Consider the following 21,880-nt stretch of genomic DNA (forward strand, 5'->3'; position numbering starts at 1 on the left):
AGTCTGATTTTCAGAAATGCAAAGCTTTTGCAAGCACAAGTGAAATCAACGTATCACCTATACTTTAAGGAGTCTCTGAAAAGAATTGTATTATTTGTTTCTGAGCAGTCAGAATAACTTCAAGCAAAAGTTATTGGAGATACTTGACGTTAATCTTTCCATACCTCAATTTGCCATTGTATAAAATAGAAGTAATAAAAGTACACCATTTGCAAAATGGGCTGCTATGAAGTAAATTCATTCTTGTTTCTGAAGAATTCAGATGGATACTTAGATAATCAGGTCATGTAGACTATCAGTGAATTCAGAAAATAAGATGAAATAAACAAGTTACGGAGCCACGCTTTGAGCTGTGAATACCATGTAAAGTATTGATTACTGAACAATTGATTGAATAACTGATTAGCCAGGAAGCACTGCATGATGTGTGCTGAACAAGTTGGGAGTCTTACAGGAAAACAGCAAGCCATAGTTTAACTCAAAATTCTATCTCACTTCATAAACAGAAGGGGATCAAATCAAGAAGGTGGCAACCTATTGGTGAAATATTATTTAGGTGATATTTCAAATTAGTTTAATATTTTTTAAAAACTTTCAGCATCCTGAGTTGGTTTTTTTCAGTTACACTTTAGTGTGTGATGGAAGCGTGTCATTTGTTACTTGAGTTAAACCATTCTTCCATCATTCCCAGTGACCAGTATCTCATATTGAGGAAAAATGTGTAGAAAGGGCTGCGAAGTTCCTAAGCCATTATATAATGTATGTAGGATGATCAGTAAACCCTCTGATTTTCACAGCAGATTAATTTAAAGTCTATAAAGCAGGACTAGTCTCTTATATTAGCAGGAGTAACTGCATGTAAAGTACTTGGTAATTCTTGACTTGTTCTCTTTTGGGGACTTTTGTGGTAAATAAGAGGGGTAGACTCTATTTTCTGGATTTCATTCTCAGGATGCTTGTTCAAAAATTACCACTATTTAGTGTAGACAGTTGTGTCAGTGTTTATACATATGTTTGCACAGATTCATTTTCAACAGCTGCTGGGCTGTTCATCTGCTGACTGCATTAAATCTTACCTGCAGATTCTTAGAATCATTTCTGTTGGACTTGATATCCAAAGCAACCAAGTGTCATTAGCAATGTTAGCTAATTCTACCTCCTTCTCCAGGGCATTACAACACACACTCCCAAGCAGATCCTTGCAATGTTTTATTGCTTAATTATTTTTTCTCAGTTTTGATAAGGAAAATGAAGAGATTTTCCACTAGGTTAGTTCAGTCCAAGCAGCAAGCTCTGGGGAATTGAGCTGTGGTAGTACAGGGAGCTCAACTGCCCTGACTGTGCCACTGATGGAACAGAAAAAGGGCCTGCATATCACTTACTGCAGAGCAAAGCCCTTCAATTTACTTATAGTGCAGATGGAGGTAGGTTTACTCTTGTGACTGACAGATGAGACCTGCAAGTCATGATCTTTTAAAGCACCATCATGCCCAGCATTACCCAGAGTAGGATGGTCTGACATAGCCATCAGAAGAGACCAGGTGCCCACTCAGCTACTCCAGTTAGTGTCTGTCATTTTAGCTCAAAGCCACCTTCACTGGCAGAGCAAAGGGCAGTAGCTTTGTGCTGGAGTGAAGGGCTGTGGGCACGCATTACTGTTTGCCAGTTTCTCTCATAAGGAGGAATATATGCAGGTGGTAACACTTTACATCAGCATAGCATTATTACTGAAGGATATTACTGAAAGTGTCAAAAGACTGGTCTGTGCACTAGATCACCTCCAATCTGGGAACATTTTCCCTTGTGCTGGCTTTGCTGTGGTGGCAGCAGCCTCCTTCAGAAGGACAGAACATGCAAGTCATAATTTACACTACAGCAGCAAGGTTTACCAGACTATCTACTAAATGAGGGGCCCTGAATACCCTAAAATGAAGGCAGCATAATGCAGAATATTGATGCTAAGATTTCTGGGAACTTAGGGCATTGGGCTTAAAGTATGCTAGCAGGCATACTTTAAGGGATATTTTTGGTAGAGTTAAACTTACCTGAATGAATTCTTTCTTCCTGACAGGGAAGAGCTTGTGTCTGAAGACTATAGAAAATGTGCACACTCTTCTGAAAATGGTCTTCTTAAAAGTGCAGTAACAAAAATGCCTTCTTTCCCCTAATGATTTTGAGAGAAGACTGTATTTTCCACATTCTTTAATTTTCCTTGGTTGCTCCTTCTCTTTCATCATCTGCTCAACTGTGACCTTCTTTCTGGTTTGGAAGTGCTACAAGATCTTTCCTTCAGACCTCATCTGCCTCATTTTTAAGTGTTTGTTGAAGTGGTTCATGCAATTCTTGGCAAGAGATCACTCACTGACCATGTGACTTGATAGATTTGTGACACCCGTCTCTTGCTATTTCATTATGTGTTCCAAACCTTTTCATATGAGTGTGGAATCCCTGTTAGGAAGTATGGACTGCATTTATGAGTGCTCTTTTGCAGCTAATCCACATTTAATGATTGATGAGCATATGTATTTTAGTTTCACTTGTCCTGTCTTATATCTCTGTAGTTATTTTCTCTCACACTCCCACCTTTTGCTTTTTATGTGCATACCAAGAAACAGATCCAGGTGGTCTAACAGTTAGCTGCTGCTGAAAGAGGCAGAGATAATGCCTTTCCCCAGCCCTGACTGTACTGCACATTCCTACTGCTTACCTCTTATGTCCCTCAGTCTTTGATTGTCAAATAATACGTCACAAACCAATTATTTCCATGTTACTTGGATCTAAAGTTCATCTCTTAGATTATCTCATTATAAGAAATGAGGAATTGGAGAAAAGTTTTCACATGTTTTGGGCTCCCTGACATAGGCAATATAGATCCACTAACTGGTTTTATTCATCACAGAATGGAAGAGGCTGAAAGGCCCCTCTGAAGGTCATCTAGTCGACCTCCCAGCTCAGAGGAGGGTCAGCTTGAGCAGTTGGGAGTTTTGAATATCTCCAAGGATGAAGATGCTGGGCAACCCATGCCAGTGTTTGACCACCCTCACAGTAAAAAAATGGAGGGGTTAGTGTATTAAAAATAAGTGTTTTCTGCAGGTTAGACTACTGTAAGTTGATCCAAGTTTTTCTTTAAAATGGTCTGGGAGCTGTAGCTCCCAGACATCCATCTAATGGCATCTATCTATTGAGTTAAGGGGAGGTATTGCAACTGATAGCACTCAGCTTCATCCAGTACTGTGGCTAATTACTCCTCATCCTAGATCCAGAGGTTGCCTCTGAATGAGGAATTGGAAAGCATCAACATAGTTCAGAAATCCCATTTCTGTAAAGCTTTCCAAATCCTTCTGTTACTATATCCAGAACAGAAATAATTGATGTATTTAATTATTATGACTTCTATCTTTTATCATAATATTTTGGATATCTTTATTTTTTTGTTTTGCAGTATTATTTTCTGTGAGAATAGCTGACTGTTTTTGCTACATGTAGTTTTAGTGTTTATGTAGCTAGCTTAATACCCACAATCTGTGTTTTGATAGCACTATGACAGTGCAGGCTATATCTATGCCTGTTAACAAATCCTATAGTGTTCTGTGACTGAAAACAGACTGAGACATGCCTAACCTGTTGTGCTGCATTCATTTGGGTGACCTGCCCCAAAAGTGATTTGACACATCAATAAAGAAAAAATACCGAAAGCAACTGGATCCAGTGTTTGTGATGTCTCTGCCCGCCCAGTGCCTCTGAACAAAATACTTTTCTACAAAAAAGAATTATTGACATAGGATAATAATTGTATGGTATGAATGCATAAATTAGATTACTTTAAGAGAAGAAAGCAGTTAATGCCTCTTAATAATACAGAGAGACATCATGGATGAGAGAAAGTTTCTGCTCTGTTTGAAGTTGTTGTTAGAGAGAGAGGTCAGCCATCAACACAAGAAAAAGGACCTCTATGACAAAGAAGGTAGGGTGACTGTGTCCAGCTGAAATGTTGACAAATTCGAGCAAGTTATGAAATGTATAAGTATATGAGATAAGAATGGGGTGGGATTGGGAAGTGTAATTAAAATGCTCTAAAATCAGAAGTTGTGGTTAGAGATTCTTTTTCTATGCCTGTTTCTCTTGCTTTTCTTGGTAAGTTGCCTCCAAGAGGGGCTTAAGTAGATTTTTCAGAGTGCTCCTGTTTTAGGCTGAGCTCTGCAGAGGATGTGTCAGGAGACCTTCAAGTGCATGCTGGTACCCACAACCCCCAAATGGAGCCTCTGTGGGTCCTTTATAGGCAGAATTAAAGGCTATGCCTTGTGTTCATCTGGAAGTCCTTAGCAAACTTGTCTCCATATCCAGGAATGGGCTTAGACTGTAGCATTAACTCTCTCAGAACATTTTATATTTTTAACAAAAGTTATTTTATCAAGGTAGTCTTAACTGTCAAACTGGGAGATGTTTACTTTGCATTGTACATTGTTTCCTTTTATATAGTGTTAGTTATTTACAGTCTTGGCATGACTGCTTCCCAAGTAGTAAATATATTCTGGCATAATTAAAGCAATTGCACTTCCTTTGCAGGCAAAACCTCTGAGATGGTATCTCTGGAGGGAGATGTTGGAACTGACAGAGAAGCTGCCAACTGCTGTTTATCTGTTAACCAGTACCTCAGGTACCATCCTTCTGAATCACCATCTCAGACCACATCTGTATTTACAGAGACCTGCTCTGGTCCATAGGTCATTACTTGGGAGATTGTAAAAATTTAGCTAAAAAAAAACTACTGTATTTTTTAATCTTATTTTTTGGTGCATTATATATGTTCGGAAAAAAAAAAAAAAGAAAAAAGGAGTCAGAGAAAGTAATTTGAAGGCTTGCGTTTCATCTGTGTGAAATCCATGCAAGGCAATGTAACATAGTTAATTCTGAAGAAGGTAGCTGACTTCCCTCAGCAAGGTATCCGTATGGGATACACTTCTGAGGATATACCCAATTAGTTCTGCTGCTGCAACCAATGTTTATGGATATAAATTAATGGGTCTTGATCCTGTTGCTGCCACTGTGTAAGCAGATTGTTTATCACTTTTTGTTTGGACAGGCTCAGAAGACTGCTTGGATAATTAAAGTTGTAGCATCTGCACAATAGTTATATACTTAAAATTACTGTGCCTTGGAGTCACCTCCCTTTATTGATCTTCAGACTGGTGCAAAATGAAATTGCAAATACAAGACATTCGGGCAAAAATTCCATTAATGGCAGTAAAGAGTATAGGGTACTACAGGGCTTCTTGTGGAAGGGCAGGACTACAATATTTTTCCAATCTCACAGGAAACTGGTAAGAGTCATCTTAATATTATGTGATGGAAAAGGACATAAATCTATATGGATAAAATTAAATTATGCATAGGCAATTAGCTTCTGCAGAAGAAGAGATATAGGTTGTAAACTCTTCTCCCATGCCACCAAATAATTTAAATCACAGAGTATTCTTTGGGGGAATATTAGAGCTGCAAAAACTAGCCTGGCCATAACTTTATGTAATTGATAAATTAAATATGACTATTAACTCTTGACTGTTTGGAAAATAAAGGCACAGTTTGCATTAAGGTTGACATCACAAGGTTGAACTGGATGATTTCTTTTGGAAAAACACTTGAATCCTTTTTTTAATACATTTTACAAAAAAATGTGTAATGTTTCAGGTGACTGCTGCATTCTGTATTTGAGCCTTTATTTGATAAAAGGCTCAGGGATTACAAATTCTTGTACAAATATTTGGGGAATACCTTGTATATTTCCAGGACAAATATTATTAAGTGGATTTGAAAAAAATTTACCCAGAGATGAATTTTACCAGTAACAAAAAAACTTTCTAAAAGGAGTGCTTCTCATCAGGTGTAATCTTCCTGCCTAAACAGTTGCTATTTAGTGAGATGACTGACCTTAAATCTAAAAATAGTGGGAACTTGTATTCCTCAATTACACAGATGGACTGTAGATTGAGTTTGACAACTTTAGTTATGATAAACTACTTTAGGAGTGAAATAGTATTCTTTGTTGGCTTCTTCTTCTGTGTTTTGCAAAGTGACAGTGTCCATTTTATAAGTGGCTTTTGCAAATCAAAATGAGCCTGAAGGACCCTGGTCTGCACCCAGCCTCACAGTCAGGGCTGGCTGTGACAGCACTGCATTGCTGTGGAGGAAGGATATTTTTGGGTGATGGCTGTGGAGGGGCAGTGAAACAACACTGCTGCCAGAGCCTGTGGTGGAGCAGCCAGGACCCCACCCTGTTTCCATAGGGCCTGCAATGGCCCCACTGGACTACAGGGGCTGGGGTGTACCTCTGCAAGCCACTCATCCTGGGCTGGGTCCTTCTAAGGAGACTTTTCACCCTGTTCTTGTACCATGCTGTGTACACCTAGGAATTGCAGAGGGAGTTTAGTTCCTTGGGCACAGTGTAGGGTAAATGCCCTCCCAGGGATAAATAGGGATTGATGCAGGCTAATCAAGGGTGAGAAGGGTCAGGCTCTGAGTGGGCAAACAAATCTGTGTATGCACCACTTCTGAGAGGGGATCCTTCTCTTCCCTATTACTTTCTTTGAATTTCAAAGGTTTGATGTATCCTTTCTGATACCTTGTACTAAACACCAGATTTAGTCTATAGGTATGGAGACAACTTTTGAAAGGAAATGAAGTGGGTTACCATCAGCAATGCAACCTTCTCCACAGGTGCAACCAATTGCTATATAAGAAGTGGGGCAGAGCTAAACAAAGAGCAGAACTGAGCAGAGGTGGGCAGGCTGGGTGAAGGGACTATGTGCTGTAGGAGTTACACCTCTGTATGGATCAATTACTGAATCATTCCCCTCATACTCTGTTAGGTCACAGAAGTGTATTTCTATCAGGAACTTGCATCAGGAAACAAATGCCATGGTTTAGCTACCATGTCTGGGGAGAGCTTTCCAGGCAGGCTAGTGGGATAGTTACAATTAAAACCCTAGTGGGCTTTGTATTAGTTCTTCGTTTTTTTTCTATGATCCTGCTCTCACCAAATTCGCCCATTTAAATGGTGCTTTCATTGGCATGGCTTGCATTCCTTTTTGTCATGTCGATCTGCTTGTTTTTTGCCCTGGCTGGTGGAAGTCCTCAGGTGTAGGAAGCAGATGAACAGGAATTTTAAAGGGGCTTCTGACAGTTCATCAGTTTCTTGGTCAGTCTGGACTGCCCCACAAAGCAGGAGCGTGAGGGGACTGCCATAGACAGGCAGGCAGAGTCTGGTCATGAGCAGAAAGCACTGACAAGCTTCCTGCCTTACTGAACTGTTTATGTTTTTTTAGTTACTTCATGAGAGAAAGTAGCAGAGTGTGGGAAGGGAATACTGACATCACCTATGATTTAGGGTTGTGTGGTCACGTGTCAGGGGATCTGAAGGTTGCCTGTGTGTAAAGACTATTGACACAAAGTCTGGGAATCGTGCAGAGCTTCAGGCATGTCCTGCCTTATGCAGAGCCAGAGAGCAGCCTGAGGACTACTACAAACAAGGCAGACTCAACTAAAAGTGAAACTATTTATGGGAGGTTGTCTGTCTTCTCTTGTGACTTGTGGATGTTGTTTCTTGTTCACCCAGGCTCTGAGCCCTATCAGTTTGCATTTAAATACAGATTTCCCAGGTTTTCAGATCTGCTGTTTTCCCAGAGGAATGCCTATTCCTGGCATGTAGCCCTCCCTTTATCATACCGAAAATCATCTCACTCACTGAGTCTTGGTAGCTTCTAGTAGATGACCAGCAGCTCAAAGATTGCTGACTACCAGACCCCTCCCCTCTGCCTTCAGATTGAGGCATCGTGGTTCCTTTGATCTTACCCTTTACAATGCCCCATGCCTGCAGTTTCTTCAGCACAGCCCTGGCCATGATCCTGAAATACTTTGCCAAGTAGAGAGCAGTGAAGGAGGTTTGTCTTTCCTGCAGTCTGAGGCAGGTGACATGGGGAATCATGGAAGCAAGTGCTTGCAGGAGGGGTGGTGTTGTGACATGTGATGCCTACGTGTATCCAGTTCTCTTATATCTAATTGTCACAGACAATGCCAAGCATATGTGCCAAAGCTGACAAGATCAAGTGATGTTTTTGCATACACTCTCCAACTTAGCCAAATACTGCACTTGCAGGGAAATTTTCTCAAGAAAATCTAAAGGATTAGACTAAATAATATCCATAAGTGACATTTGAAATACAGAGGCACAGCACTGTGTTTAACCTCATAATTACTAACTGATAGAGTTACTCTAAAACACAACTTCCTTGCTTTTTTTCTTTTTTTTTTTTTTAATAGGAATTTAATTTGGCATCTTTGGAAAAAACTTTATTCTGTATGATTCTGTTCTCAAATCAAGTCTCACTATTGCTTATTTTTTTGAATCATTCAGAACTGCTGATTTATGTAATACGCTGATTAATGCAAGAGTCCCATGGCTAATGAATAATGGCTAGTTTAGCTGTTAAGTTTTTAAGTTTTGCTACTGTTGCTTAGAGTCAGAGAGAATAAAGGTCTGGTATTTTAAGGGATTTGGCATTTCTGGATAAAAACATAAAATGTCCAATCTCTAAAGATAAGTAGGGAGGAATACTGGAAAACTGATATCTCAGTGGAGATAGAATGTAACTTAACTTGCATGGTGTAGTTTGTATTCATTAACATACCTTAATTTTTGTTTTCTACTTGTTATAAAACCTTTTGCCCTTATTTTTGTACTGAGTATATGAACATTTGATGCCTGCTGCTGTGAAGATTTTGTCACTGAAACAATTGTTTCCTGAGCACTTCAGTTCTCCAGGTAGTCCCATCAATGATTATAGCTTTGGGGGCTTTAAAACTAAAGTTATTTTAACATATGGTAACGCTACTTGATAGTTTCCTCTGGGAATCCCACCCACTGTATTAGCTAAAACAACTGTATGAAGAATGCTGTTCTCATGGCTCAAACACTTGTAATGCTGTCCCACCCAAACTAACCTCAGTGTGAGTCTGACTTCTAATCCATGAATGAGATAAGCAATGGAACTATTTGTTACTGTCCCTCTGATTTGAAGGTATTTCTTTCAACCAAGTTAGTATTTAACTGCCTTTATTTTACTCTTAATAAAAATACAATCAGATAATTATAAAAAAGACAGGTGTTTTCGTCTGTTGTACCAAAGAAAGGCATCACTGATTTGCTCTGAGCAGGTGGTATAGAATTCTGGTAGTGAAATCAAATAAAATACACAGCATGAAAGGATACATTTTCCTAGGTGAAGGAGAAGATTGGCTTACTTTAGGTGAAACATTAATGGCAATTTCACTGAAATGAAATCTTAGTGCTACAGTTTGTTCTAACTGCACTATATTTTTAAACTAGAAAACATCCTAGCAATTCATCCTAGCGTGATAGCAGGACTGTTTTTAAAAAGTATCAATTTCATCATGCATGTGTGTGGATCACAAAATTCCAGAAGTATCTCAAGTTATCCCATCATAATAACGCAGGATTTTTTTATGTTATGATAATCTTTGGATAATTTCTTCCATCATGCTTTTTCACATCATTTCCATACTGCTGCTGCTAGCATTTTGTACCAGATGCTGTTCTGTCATGAAAGCAACTGCTTCCTGATTCTTTTGTGCCTGAAAACTTGTCTACTATGTATCAGCCAACCCAGTAAAGTCTAGTTCAAATCCTGCTCTGTTTCTATCATTAGACCATCCCACCGTCATTAAAATTACAAATACCTTTATATGCTCCATGCCCTAAATACTCCATTTTGCTTGAATACAGTGCTGTCCTTATGTATGCTACATGTGCTTAATGAAGGTGGGTGACATGGATGCAGTGCTATCTCACTTATTTGATACCTCTACCTCTTGGAGAGCCTGACTGCACTTAGTTTTCTATGGAAAATCTGTAAAAGTGGGGTCAGGTAATGCTACAGTCGGTAGCTGGCCTCATTGCCTAAATGTACATAATCAGAGAGAGAGAATGCCCGTTCCAGTTCAAAGAAATAATAGATACCTGCCTACTCTGTAAATTAGAGGGAAACCAGTGCATGGGAGATAAGAATATGAGCTTATCAGCTGATAATATTGCTGTTTCTCTCCCCCTGTATACAGCAGCAACTAGATGGATGGAGGCAATGGCCCTGTTTGCAAGGGAACTTCGCTCAGTCCTGGAAATCCAGGTGTTTGACAGCTCCAGGTTGGTATCTGAAGCTTCAGGTGGGACTTTGCTGCCCAAGTATAGAAATGAGATGCCTCATTTTATGCTGGAGTAGATATACTGGTGGCCAAAAAGGGGCAATGTGTTTACTTTCTTTGCCTTGGCATCACTCTCACACTGCTCCCCTTCGTGCTGAAGCAGTCTGCTTTGGAGTCAGCTGAACAGCTGTGCTGGAGAAGCAGACCCAGTAGGAACATGCAAGTGAGAAGGGAAAGTCTGCCCTTTAGCCCAGCCCTATCACAGAACTGCCTGGTTAGGTGTCTACCTGGCCCTGCAAGTTGTCTTCTCTTTGGCTTTACAAATCCAAAGTAATTGAGCTGTTCAAGAACAAAGTGGATCATAAAGGTGTGAAAGGCAGATATAATCTGAAGATAAATCATGCATGGTCAAAGGAGCTGGGGTGGAGAAGTTAATTTCCAGGGAAGATTAAATGAATGAGAAGGCAGACCCTTTTGAAGATGCATAGCAATATATGTTCTTTGACAAAATTCTTCCCCTAGAGCCCCCAGCAATCTGCATACCTCCCCAGACTAAACCTAGGAGCCTTCCTGTAAATAAAGAAGGGACATGCTCTGGAGGTGATCTGGATCTCTGTGAAAGCCTCTTTGTTCCAGTCTGTGAGGTCTGGAAACTTCATAGGCAGCAGAACTACGGATGCTGACAGGAACAACTTGTCCAGCTGCTTTGGCTCTCTGATGGGATAGTGAGTGGCTGGTTCTGCTGGTGGATCAGAGACCCCATCCCTGCAGCTGAGGGAGATTGGCAATGTTACTGGGGTATCTGGCAAATGTAAAACCTTATGTGGGCTTTCTCTCCCTAACTGCTTTCTGCCTCTCCTGGTGCAGGGAGGTGGATGGTTTCCAGATGAAACAGTTGATGGAAAATTCCTGTTAAGGAAAAAAAAGTAGAAGCTTAACTCTGGTAAAGACTGTAATGATGGGCTGGGGCCAAAGCTAGGAAGGCCAGGGCATAGGTTGGTGCCATCCCACTGCACCTGTTGTCTGTGAAGGAGTCAGAGATGCTTCTACTGCTGTCAGGCTGGGGGACGGAGAATCAGGTATCCACACTGCTTTCTCTGGTTGTTGCCTTCTCACTGCACCAAGTGAAGCTCAGGAAAAAATCAGAACTCAGCACTGAAACCAAGCTGAATATGGTTAGTGTTTGGAGAGGAAGCCTTGTAAGGAGAATGCAGAGAGCATCCGAATCACTTCACCACCCATGGAAATACTCTACAAATAAAGCTGTGTTGTTTAGTTATAAATTTCATGCTGGAATGGTTAATCTTGAATGTATATAGAGAAGAGCACCCGGAAATTAGTCATACATTTATGATTAGTGACAGATTTGGCTGAATTTGAAAGTGTATCCTAAAGGTGAAAAGCAATCCTCGGATTAACAGAATTTCTGATCAGCCCTAGGATATGTAGACTTCCTCAGGCATTGTTGCAAAGGTTTTGTTTTCCTTCATTTTTCCTATTCAAATTTGGTAATATTTCTTTTCTGTTGCTAGTGTTACTATGCCTCTGTTTATTGGTTACTATTCCTAAAAACAAATCCAGGCTTTGGCTTTTGTGGGAAAAGGATGTGGAGTGGGGAAAGAGAGGAAGGCCCTTCGGAAGATTTGTGGAATTTGATAATGTTACAAATGAGGCCAACCGCTATTTTAAAAATTGCTATTCAAGTGGTTTATTTCTGGCAGAAATGGAGGAGGCCGAAGAAACCTTTACCCGCTTTTGTTCTAAGGCTCAAGATGTTCTTCCAGTTGTGTTTTTCCCTCTGCCACGTACTTTATCTTCTGCAGATGTCAGTGAAGGGTTTTGTAACACACTGCTTGAATTCACTCTCTTACCCTGAGATCTTGATGCAGCTTTGCACTTTGCATCTTTATAAATAAATCATAAATTTTCACAAATGAATCACCTATTGTTCGAGGTAGCAGAATATTTTAGTGCCATCTAAGTTAAGAACTGTGATCTTTAAATGTTTGTTTTGTATTTTTGACCTGTTGCAGTTACAATTTATGTCCAAGGAGGTATAAAGAAGAAATGGGACAAAAAGCCTTGCCTCGCTGCAGCTGTAACAGAGACACATGCATCCTTGGTATTATTATTCTTGACTCGTGGTGTAACTGTAGGATGTAGGAGTCACATTCTTTGGCAGCTCAGGTCTGGGCATTGCTGAAACACAAGACTGAAACTGCCCCAAGATTTTACCTGACAAGAAATAACAAATGGAGGTATGTAGTGGAGCACAGGGAAACAGCAAAATGCCAGGATGTGAAGAGGTGTTTGTGTGTCCAGAGTTTGCCTGGTTTTCTGGCTGTACCAGCTGGTCATCTCAAAGCTGTCCCTGCTCCCTGCAGACCTTGCCACAAGCAGTCCTGGAGGCAGTGTCACTTGCAGCACATCTACTTCAATACTGGTCAGCATGGTGGGCTGCAGGCATCTTGTACGTACACCTCAGAGCCTGCTGTAATACTCTTACTTACGATATTTTAAGAGTTCTCTCTGTTGTATTAAGAACATGTAATTGAGGGTTTGCTGTTCCTTTTTGGCAAAGAGCCTTTTTGGCTCTTCTTTGAGCCCTTTGGGCTCAGCATTGCACTGGGAGACATCCAAGGTTTTGCTTTACTCTCTTTTTGGGAGTGGGACCTCCAGGAGCAGTCATGCATCTCATTCCACACTCAAAATAGCAAAGCTCTTTCTGTAGAAAAGTAAACTGTCATGGTTCCTGAGAAAATAAATGCTACTGAATAGTGCTGTGTGGGCATATGACAGGGAGGACACTTCAAAATACAAAAGAAAGACTCAAAGATTGTTTAAGAAGTAGTTAAGGAATGTGATAGATGAAACAGGATTAAAAGCATTTCTACTGCCCACTACCACCCCCTTGGCTGAGGGCAGGTTGAGAGGAAGGACTGGCTGCATCGGGAGGGCAGAAACACATCGAGGTGGAGAACACAGGGGTGCCTGGGACTGCAGGGTCCCTGGCTCCAATGGGATGTCTGTGTGCTCATTGAATCCCAGCCAGAGACCCCAAGGAACATGTCTCAGGGAGTTTGCTGCACACAAATGTTTTAAACAAAGAGCAATGAAGGGAGGGGATGCGGGGTGACCCTGCAGGGGTCTTTCCCGGGAACCGTGCTCTTGTATTTAGTAACTTGAGCAAAACTTTGCTGGTGAGCATTTGCATCACTAGCTGATATATGCTTGCTGAAACCAGTTTTCTACTGCGCTCTTAATTCCTCATATCCCTTGTCAGGACTGTTTCTGTTTTGATACTGACAAAACGTTGCTAGCTGGTGATAGCTACTTAAGGCAAAGGACAGATGATTTTATATTTCGTAACAACTGTTTCACAGGATTTGCAAAAATTAAGTTTCATTCCCAGCTAGTTTTTCCAATCATAGAATTTTGTATGTCGTCTTTTTTTTCCATGTTTGTGGCATCATATTTCAGACTAGATTTAAACTCTGAATTTGCCGGAACTTGGATACCTTTGTATTTTAAATATGCATTTGTCCTTTTAACAGTAGTTACATTTGTCAGATCATATTCACGGAGTTTTAAAACATGCCTTCTGTCCTGGGCCAGACATAAGCTGTATGGTTGAGGGGCTTTGTTCCTCTATGCTTACATTCTGTTGAGCTCAATGGCACCTGATCCTGACAAGGTGAGGTCTTTGCTACTTCTGTGCTAGAAATAATACTGTCATTCTGTAACTGCTAAAGATCAGTCCTTAAGTGCTTGAAGCATAAGAGCTTGGATATTATGTTACAATTATGTTCTAATGGCATAGTATAGAGGACACTCTTAAGAAGACTCTTGCTCTCACATGGTTGGAAAATTCCCTGGAAATGCTAGTAAGGCTTTATTTTCTGAAATGCAGAGTCCACATATGAATTCTCTCCCATCAAGGACGAACTCCAGCATTGCTCCCATTTCAAACGTTTGGCCTCTGCAAGTAACCTCTGATTAGATACATGAGTGATATATTAAGAGTTTTTGTTGCTCCGTTATTTTCTTTTGACGGTAACTCCAAAAAAGGGTCTTTTTCAGAATAGGAAAATTGCTTCAATCCTCTTTTCATTCAGTTTTGTAGTCTCTTTCTTCATTTCAGTGATTAAGGGCTTGTCAGGGCTGGACTTCTTTTTTGGTTTGGAAGATAGCTTTGGTTTGGAACATCCGAAAATAAATTATGTCCAAAAGTTTCCTCTTTTTCTGCTGTGATTTCAAAGCAATTTTCATGGCTCAGTTCAGGGCTGCCTAGTAGAAAAAAATGGAAGAATAATTACTGCCTGCAGAGCTTCTAGCACAGCAGTTATTTAACTAGCTGCAAAATAATTTAAGGTACAGGCAAATTTCTTGTTCCCTGAAGAACTGGGTACTTGGAGCCAACATTTTTCCTTGCACTAGGCACATAGTTCCTGTGGCAGTCAGGCAGCAGGCACGGCCCCAGCATGCAAGGCGTACTAGCAAGGGCATCAATGGCATTTCTGCCTGTCTGAGATGTGAAACTCATGTCTGCCAACGCTGATCGGTATGCTGGGTGTTGTAGCTCCCCATTGCTTCTGGAAATCTTTTCTTTTCCAACACTCCCCATGACTAAAAAAAAAAATCAGAGTACTCTTCCCACTGTGAAACGCACAGCGCTCATTAGATTCAGACCTCAACCTTGGCCCTGGCTGCACAAAGCAGACTGAAGGTAGCCCTAATGGAACAGCCAAGATTTCCTGCTCATGCAGGGAATATTTCACAATAGACAGTACAGGGCAAGTCAGATGATGGCACATAGAGCGGGGTGGCCAAGTAATTTTGGTAAGAATATTTAATTTTGGTAAGAATAAATTGTGTTTTCTCTCACTGCCCACCTTTGAAATAAAAAGACATAGAAAGAAACATCCTTTCCACTGATTATTTTTGCAGACTGGTGATATCTTTAATTTTTAAAGTGTTTCCAAATTGTCTTTGTCCAACTATCATATTATTTCTCTCAATATATAATATGCCTATGATGGAAGATGCAATTTTTTTCCCTACTGCAAAGAATGAACCAAGTTACTAAAGTTAAGCAAGTTACCCAAGTATCTGTGTTGTGTTAACACATGAATTCTTTTTCTTTTCCTAACCCCTAACTGATAAACTTGATGAAAAATTGTACTTATTCTATAGTGCATTAGGTATTTATGTGTCCAGCCACTAAACAAACCTATACCAATATATAGCACAGGCTATTCAAATGAGAATGGAACAGCACTGAAAAAATAGTCATGAGTGAAAGAAATAAATAGAAAAATTAAATAAAACAGAAATCAACTTGTGTTAGGAGTGACTGACTAAGAACTCACACCTGCCCTTGCAGAGGATTGCCTCATGGTGTTGGTCAAAGGTTCCTGTCTTGCACAGACATTTCTGTTGTTGATGTTTTTTTTCAATCCTCTGCTGCAGTTAATGAGGTTATGTTGGGAGGGTAAATTGATTAGTATAATTGTTCATTAATACACTCTAATATACTTTTAGAGGTTATATTCTTCAGAATGATGGTAAATTATGGTAGCTCCAATTAATGTCACTGCAGCTAAAGAGATGTCAGCGTTTTTATTAATACAGTGCAATTTTCTGGGGTTTTATAATTAACTATAAAAAATTGCTGAAACTTAAGATACAAGTTTCCAGTGTATTTTATGCACACAATATTCCCTTGAATCTGATGTAATCGATAGATATATTGAATCTAATAAGATAAAAATAAAGTAGAGACAATCTACTGAGGATACAGATCCCAACTTGTAGAAATGAAAGTATACTAAGGGGAATACACTGCCTTCTCTTTAGGTTAAACCAGGTGGACCTCTGGCAGTGCAGGTGGACATTTTGCTCAGAGGGCATCTTGCACCTAGGGCTGGCATCTTTATCATGATTCCTGCTGCCGTCTGCCCCAGTCTATCCCTCTCATTCTCTGCACCTAGTAGCCCCTAATGTGTAGTTAACTTGGTGTAGCAGAACAGTGTTGAATTTCTTAAGATATGTTGATGTTCTTGGAGAAGATCAGAAGGAGCTTGCACACAAAGGCAACTGACCTCAGAATAAAAATAACCAATTTAACATTAAAATAAGATCCCATCCTAAGGAGTCAAAGGTAGAAAATGCTGTCCTACCTTTAAAAATTGTGCTTACTTTGAATATTTTAGCATCAGATACTTCGTTGAACAACAAAGATAACTCTAAAGCACTTAGATTACAGGGAAAGGATGAGAAACCAGCGAACTATGTTAGCCTGATGTACTGAAGTCTTTCAAAGGTAATGCCAAAAGAGTTAGAAAAACTTGGTCATTTTTCATACAAAAGGAACATATATAGAGAGAACGTTTATTTAATGTCTTTTAATGTATTTTTTTCTCCTCAGATTAACAATAATGAAAATAGTAAGAGACTTGTAGTAACTGGTTTGTACAGTATGTCAGCACCAAAGCACCAAGGAGCTGTTACTTGAATTCAGATGCAAGTTCTGCAGGAAAAAATGTCTGCCTGATCTGATAACTGAGAGTGACAACACAATGGGCTATATTGAAAGGGGCAATAAAGATGCTTTACTTACAAAGCAATTGATTTGTTATCTCATGTCTTCCTGAATATGGAATGGTTTTCTGAAATCATGACAAAACATTGATGAATGGGCGCATGCATTATTATAGCAGTCAATCTCAAGGTAATGAGATACACAAAATTCCTAGTTATATTGTAATCCTGTCAATTATGAGTGTATTCTAAAAACAGAAATACTAAGAACAACGAAAAGAAAGAGACAAGGTAAGATGAGCTCAGAGCCTCTCAAGAGCATTGTTTCCATGCACCAAGGAATAAAGTATTTATTTACTTTGGTCAAAGTTCAAAGGCCTCACATCATCTCAGCCCCTTTTTCCACTTTTTCTGTATTCCCTTTGTCTTTTGTAATATTATTTAGGGGTTAATGGACTTTTCCTTTATTTTCCTATTTTATTTTGCATATACAGAAAAGTAAGCTGTGCCACACAATCCACATATCAGCAGTCTGCAGCACTTAAGATATTTGTAGATGAATGTAGTTTTTAGAAATATAACTGGGTGGAGACTGTTGTTTTACTTTAAAATAATGCTAGTCATCGTTTTCTAATTCTGCCAATCACTGGAATACAAAATTAGAGAGACCTAAAGCATACACATGTACAGAATATTAAAGGCTAGAGTAGTTTTTTGGTTTTTTTCCCTGATGGAGTTGCGCCTAAAGACCCTGATATAAAAATTATAGCCCTTGCACTGAGAAGCCAACAGTCTGAACAACTAGCTCAGAAAACTCAGGCTTTGATCAGCAGCAGGGTAAGGATGGCTCTGGAGAGAGGCATGTTTGAAACATGCCAGGAAAAAAATACTCCTGCTTCCCTGAGGTAGTGTGCAGTCTCGTTATTCTATTAGCCTTCTGTTGGCATGTTGCAGTTCAAAGGAAGATAATGATGCTACTTCTGTCAAAAACAGAAAAAAAAAAAAAGAGAAAATTGAAAATGCTGTCAGGTTGAACTGAAATGTGTCTATTTTTGAGAAATAATTTGTAGGTGCTTTCAGAGCAAGATTATAAAAATTGGGACCTTGGACTTTACATACAGAGATTTGAAATGGGATATACCAGCTCTCCACTCCTGCTTATCAGCTTGACTGCAGCTTTTAGCAATCAAAGTTATTGCTACCTGATAGCTGTCTGGGGTAACCTCTGTGAAATGAGTAATCCCCTCAGTGCAGCCTACAAAAGAAAGGGCTTTTTTCCACTTAGCATTTCCCTGAATTAGGCAAGGCAATGTGGTGCTTTGGGATCCCCGTCCCTGCACTGCTGCTAGATATCCAGCAGTGAAATGACAATTTCCATCTGTGCTGACTCTTGAGTGTGCACTGGGTTCCATGGATTTATACGTCTCTTGAACTGTATGAAAAGCAGCTGGGTTACATCTGGATTCTGGATTTCCAGTATTTGGGTGTATTTTTCATTATTGGACATTGAAAATCCAGCACGCAGAGGGAACGTATGGGATGGGGCAGAGAAGCCATCTGTTCAATCAGGAGCATCAAGGCAGCAGGCAGGGAACAAGTGGTGCTCCTCTAACCACAAGGATTATGTTTGCAGTACAGGTTTTTCAGTGTAATGTAAATAAATAGGCATAAACACAGACAATACCTTTCCAACAAATCCAGCCTACTGCTCAGGGCTGCCTTACAGTTAGACACTAATAGGTGTTGATATCCATGGTTTTATAGTGTTTGTCATCCATGAGTTGCAATTCTCAATAGATTCACAACTTCAGTCACCACGACATTTCTGACACACTATTATTATCCTTTTATAAGTAAGAACCATTAATGACTTTGGATTACGCAGATCAAGTATGAATTAACTATTTTGCACTGAATCACCCAGAAAATCTAGGGAATGATCCAAACTAGTCATCTTCACTTTTGAGGCTTCCTTCAAAAAACCGCACTATCTGCAAGACCCTCCATTGTGCAATACAGAAACAAAAGACCCAGTCCCTGTTTCACATGTAGTGCACAGATCAAAGGGTGAGGAAAAAATGTTAAATGCAGTTAGAATTATGTTAACAGTAAATTACACGTAGTATGTTTTGTTTCTTTGAGGTATCTCTTTTTTTCCTTGGGGGAAATATCAAAGTTAGGTTAGGCTAAAATGCATGCAATCATTGTTTACTCTTGTTATCTGTAGTGCCTTGTAAACCCATAAGCTATATACTAGTAAAAGACTTTTGAAGACAAATCTTCGTCGTTTCACATTCCTACCAATTTCTGTTCACCTGGAGATACAGAAAAAGAATGTTGCCAAGCCTGAGCTTCCTCCTTTCTGCTAACTAATGAATTCTGTACCTCCTTTTCTGCAGACTGCTGGCCTTTGTTATTAAGGCAATGAGGTACTCAGTGTTGGAAATGCATCTAACCTTGAAAACATTTTGGTCTGGATGGCTGAGGCCTAGCGGGTAACACTGAGGAATTATTCAGCTACAGTTTCTCTCTGATATTGCTGAGACTTCAGACTAATGCTTACCCAGATAAATAACGGGCCACGTGTTCAGCAGCCTCACAGCACAGGTGAGTGCAGATTACTGGCCTGAGCAAACATGAATAAATTCATTCCCAGATGGCAAATTGTGGCAATGAATTAATTACCACAAGCTAAATATTTTACTAATGTTTATACATCAAAAGTGACTTCAGACACCCAGCATCCAGCTCATTTTTATTCATCCATTCTGTCCCTTTCTTGCCCAGCTGAACAGCACCCGGGACTTATCATTGCCAAGCGACCCCGTGAGCTGAGGCATGGGCACCTGGCTGGTTTCGGGAAAGCTGTTTCCTGCTGTTATGTGCGTATATGCCCAAGTGTGTCTCAAATTTCATCACGCTCCCTGACTTCGGTGTCCAAGGGGAGCAGCGAAACTCCGAGGTGCTGCGCGACCGCGCTGATTTGTGGAGGAAAAGTAGCAGAAGGAGAGGCGGGAGCGCACAGGTGCGGCCGGGAAGGCCACAGCGGAGGAACTGATCAGGCACCACCACCGGGCCCGGCGCTTCCCCGGGCACCGCCCGAGGAACAGCGGGGCTGCGCCGGCCACCGCCCGCGGGCTCGGGGCGGGACTCGCTCCGCCCCTCCCCTCCCCTCTGCCCCCGCACGGCCCAGCCCCTCCCGCCCCTCGCTCGGAGAAGGGGCCGCGGCTGGGAGGACTCTCCCCGCACCCGTGGCGCTGGCCCGGCCAACAAAGGGGGCGCCGGGGCCGAGGGAGGGGCCGCCACTGGGCCGGGCCGGGAGGGGCGGGGCGGGCCGGAGAAGGAGGAGGAGGGACGGCAGCGACTCGCACAGAAAGTTGTGGGTCCGCCAGCGCAGCGCCGCGGGAGCCACCGCCGCCGGGAGACGGAGTGCGGGGAGGAGCCGGGCTGTGCCGTGGGGGAGCGCAGCCGCCTCCCACCGCCGTGTCCGAGGGGTGAGTGGTGGCGGCGAGTTGCTCTCGGCGGGTGCCCCGGGAGCGGCTGGCTAGCCCGGCGGGGAGGCGACGGCACCGGGAGGGGCGCGGCGGGGAAAGTTTGTTCCCCAGCTCGGGTAGCGGCGGGCGGACAGGGGGCAGTGCCCGCGGCGGGCACACCTGCGGACGAGGCGGGACGGGGCGGCCGCGGGGAGCGGGGGCGAGGGGCGGCCCCGCCGCGGAGGTGCCCGAGGGCGGTGGCGGCGCTGCTGCGGCCGCGCACCCTGCGGGGAGGAGGTGCCGGCACGCCCGGCCGGTGCCGGGTCAAAATCCCCGCCGGGGCAGCGGCTCTGCCGGGGCGGTCGGGTGGGGGCGGGCGTGCCTGGGGCCGTGCGTGCCTGGGGCCGTGTGTGGGGCCTGTCCCGCGGGGCTTGGCTTCCCCCACCCCGGAGAGGGGTTGTGCGGCTTCTCGCACACGTGGCTGTCGCGCCCCGGGCCGGCCGGGGGAGAGCGCCTGCCTGTGTCCCCTTCCCCGCTGGCACACTCCCCGGCCCGGCGGGAGCGGAGCTCCCTGGCTTTGCCACCCCCTGGAGCGGGACTGTCCCGTTCGGTGCCAGGTGGGTGACGGGTGGTGGCGGTGGTGTCGCGGCAAGGGCCGTGTCCTGCCCCTCTGAGGGTCACCGGGGGGCACGGCGCGCCCTGACGCCCAAGGGTGACTGAAGCTTGGCTTTCCCGGCTGGGGATTGAACTGGCCGCCTGGGCCATCTCGCTTTTTAAATACCGTAAGGTGTCCCACGGCGGGGACACAACGAGTGGCCGATCGGCTGCCCCGCTACGCGTGGCCATGGCCAGCAAGCCTCTACCCCTCCCGTCGCACGCGGAGTCGCACCTGGCATAGCCCGTGGAGTTACCGTGCCTCTCTGCTCCTGGTCCTGTGCTGTAGGTGCTGACCCGGGGCCCTCCATGGGAGCCTTCTCCCGACGGATTTAGGCTCCGCCCGTGGCGTACCCCAGCCCACGAGCATGGCCCGTGTCTCCGACCCGGAGGAAGGACCTGGCGGGGGACACAGCGAGTTCAGCGATATCATTAAGTCGAGATCAGGTAAGCTGTCGAGAGGAGCGGTGTTTTCCTGTTTTTATCTCTGTCCATAGCTTCTGACATCAGCTTGCATTTTTAAACAGCACGTTTGTCCAGCTGTTTTTTTGGGGCATATATTGGTAGTACAGTGAATGACTGAAGCTGTTCGTGCAGCTCTTCTACTGTTACTTACAAAGTAATAGTAATTGTAGGTCTCTAGGTTTGTGAGGGTTTTTTTGACAGTATTAGTCAAGTGTATTTGTTTGGGATCCACCTCCTGCATTATAATTACCTCTACTTTTGTAAATAACCATTTGCTTAAAGTGCTCTTATGCAACCTAGTGTTGGCAGCTTTTGTGTTTATTCTCAGACACTGAAAATGGCAACTGTGACCGCAATACTGTACCTCCTAAAAGTGCATTGCAGTAGTACTCATGCAGTAAATTAATGTGCTTCCTCCTTAATGTAAAACAGTTGTCTAAGGCTACTCACTCAGGCATTTCCTCCAGCAAAACATTCATGTAACAGATCTGAAGGTTATTGGAAAAACATGGAGTTTCTTTGGTTTTGGTATG

At 42.5% G+C, this 21,880-nt stretch overlaps 1 protein-coding gene across 1 annotated transcript in view; it reads left to right on the plus strand.

The window, feature by feature from the left end:
* Window positions 1–21,196: 21,196 nt before the first annotated feature.
* Window positions 21,197–21,880, plus strand: part of UTRN (utrophin) — a 369,967-nt gene continuing 369,283 nt past the window's right edge. Inside the window, exon 1 of the mRNA XM_064649024.1 lies at window positions 21,197–21,329. Within this exon, the coding sequence (XP_064505094.1) occupies window positions 21,251–21,329 (79 nt within the window). The 5' untranslated portion in view covers window positions 21,197–21,250. The remainder of the gene's footprint in view (window positions 21,330–21,880) is intronic.

Source organism: Pseudopipra pipra, chromosome 3 (genome assembly GCF_036250125.1).
Source record: "Pseudopipra pipra isolate bDixPip1 chromosome 3, bDixPip1.hap1, whole genome shotgun sequence".
NCBI classification, from domain to species: Eukaryota; Metazoa; Chordata; class Aves; order Passeriformes; family Pipridae; genus Pseudopipra; species Pseudopipra pipra.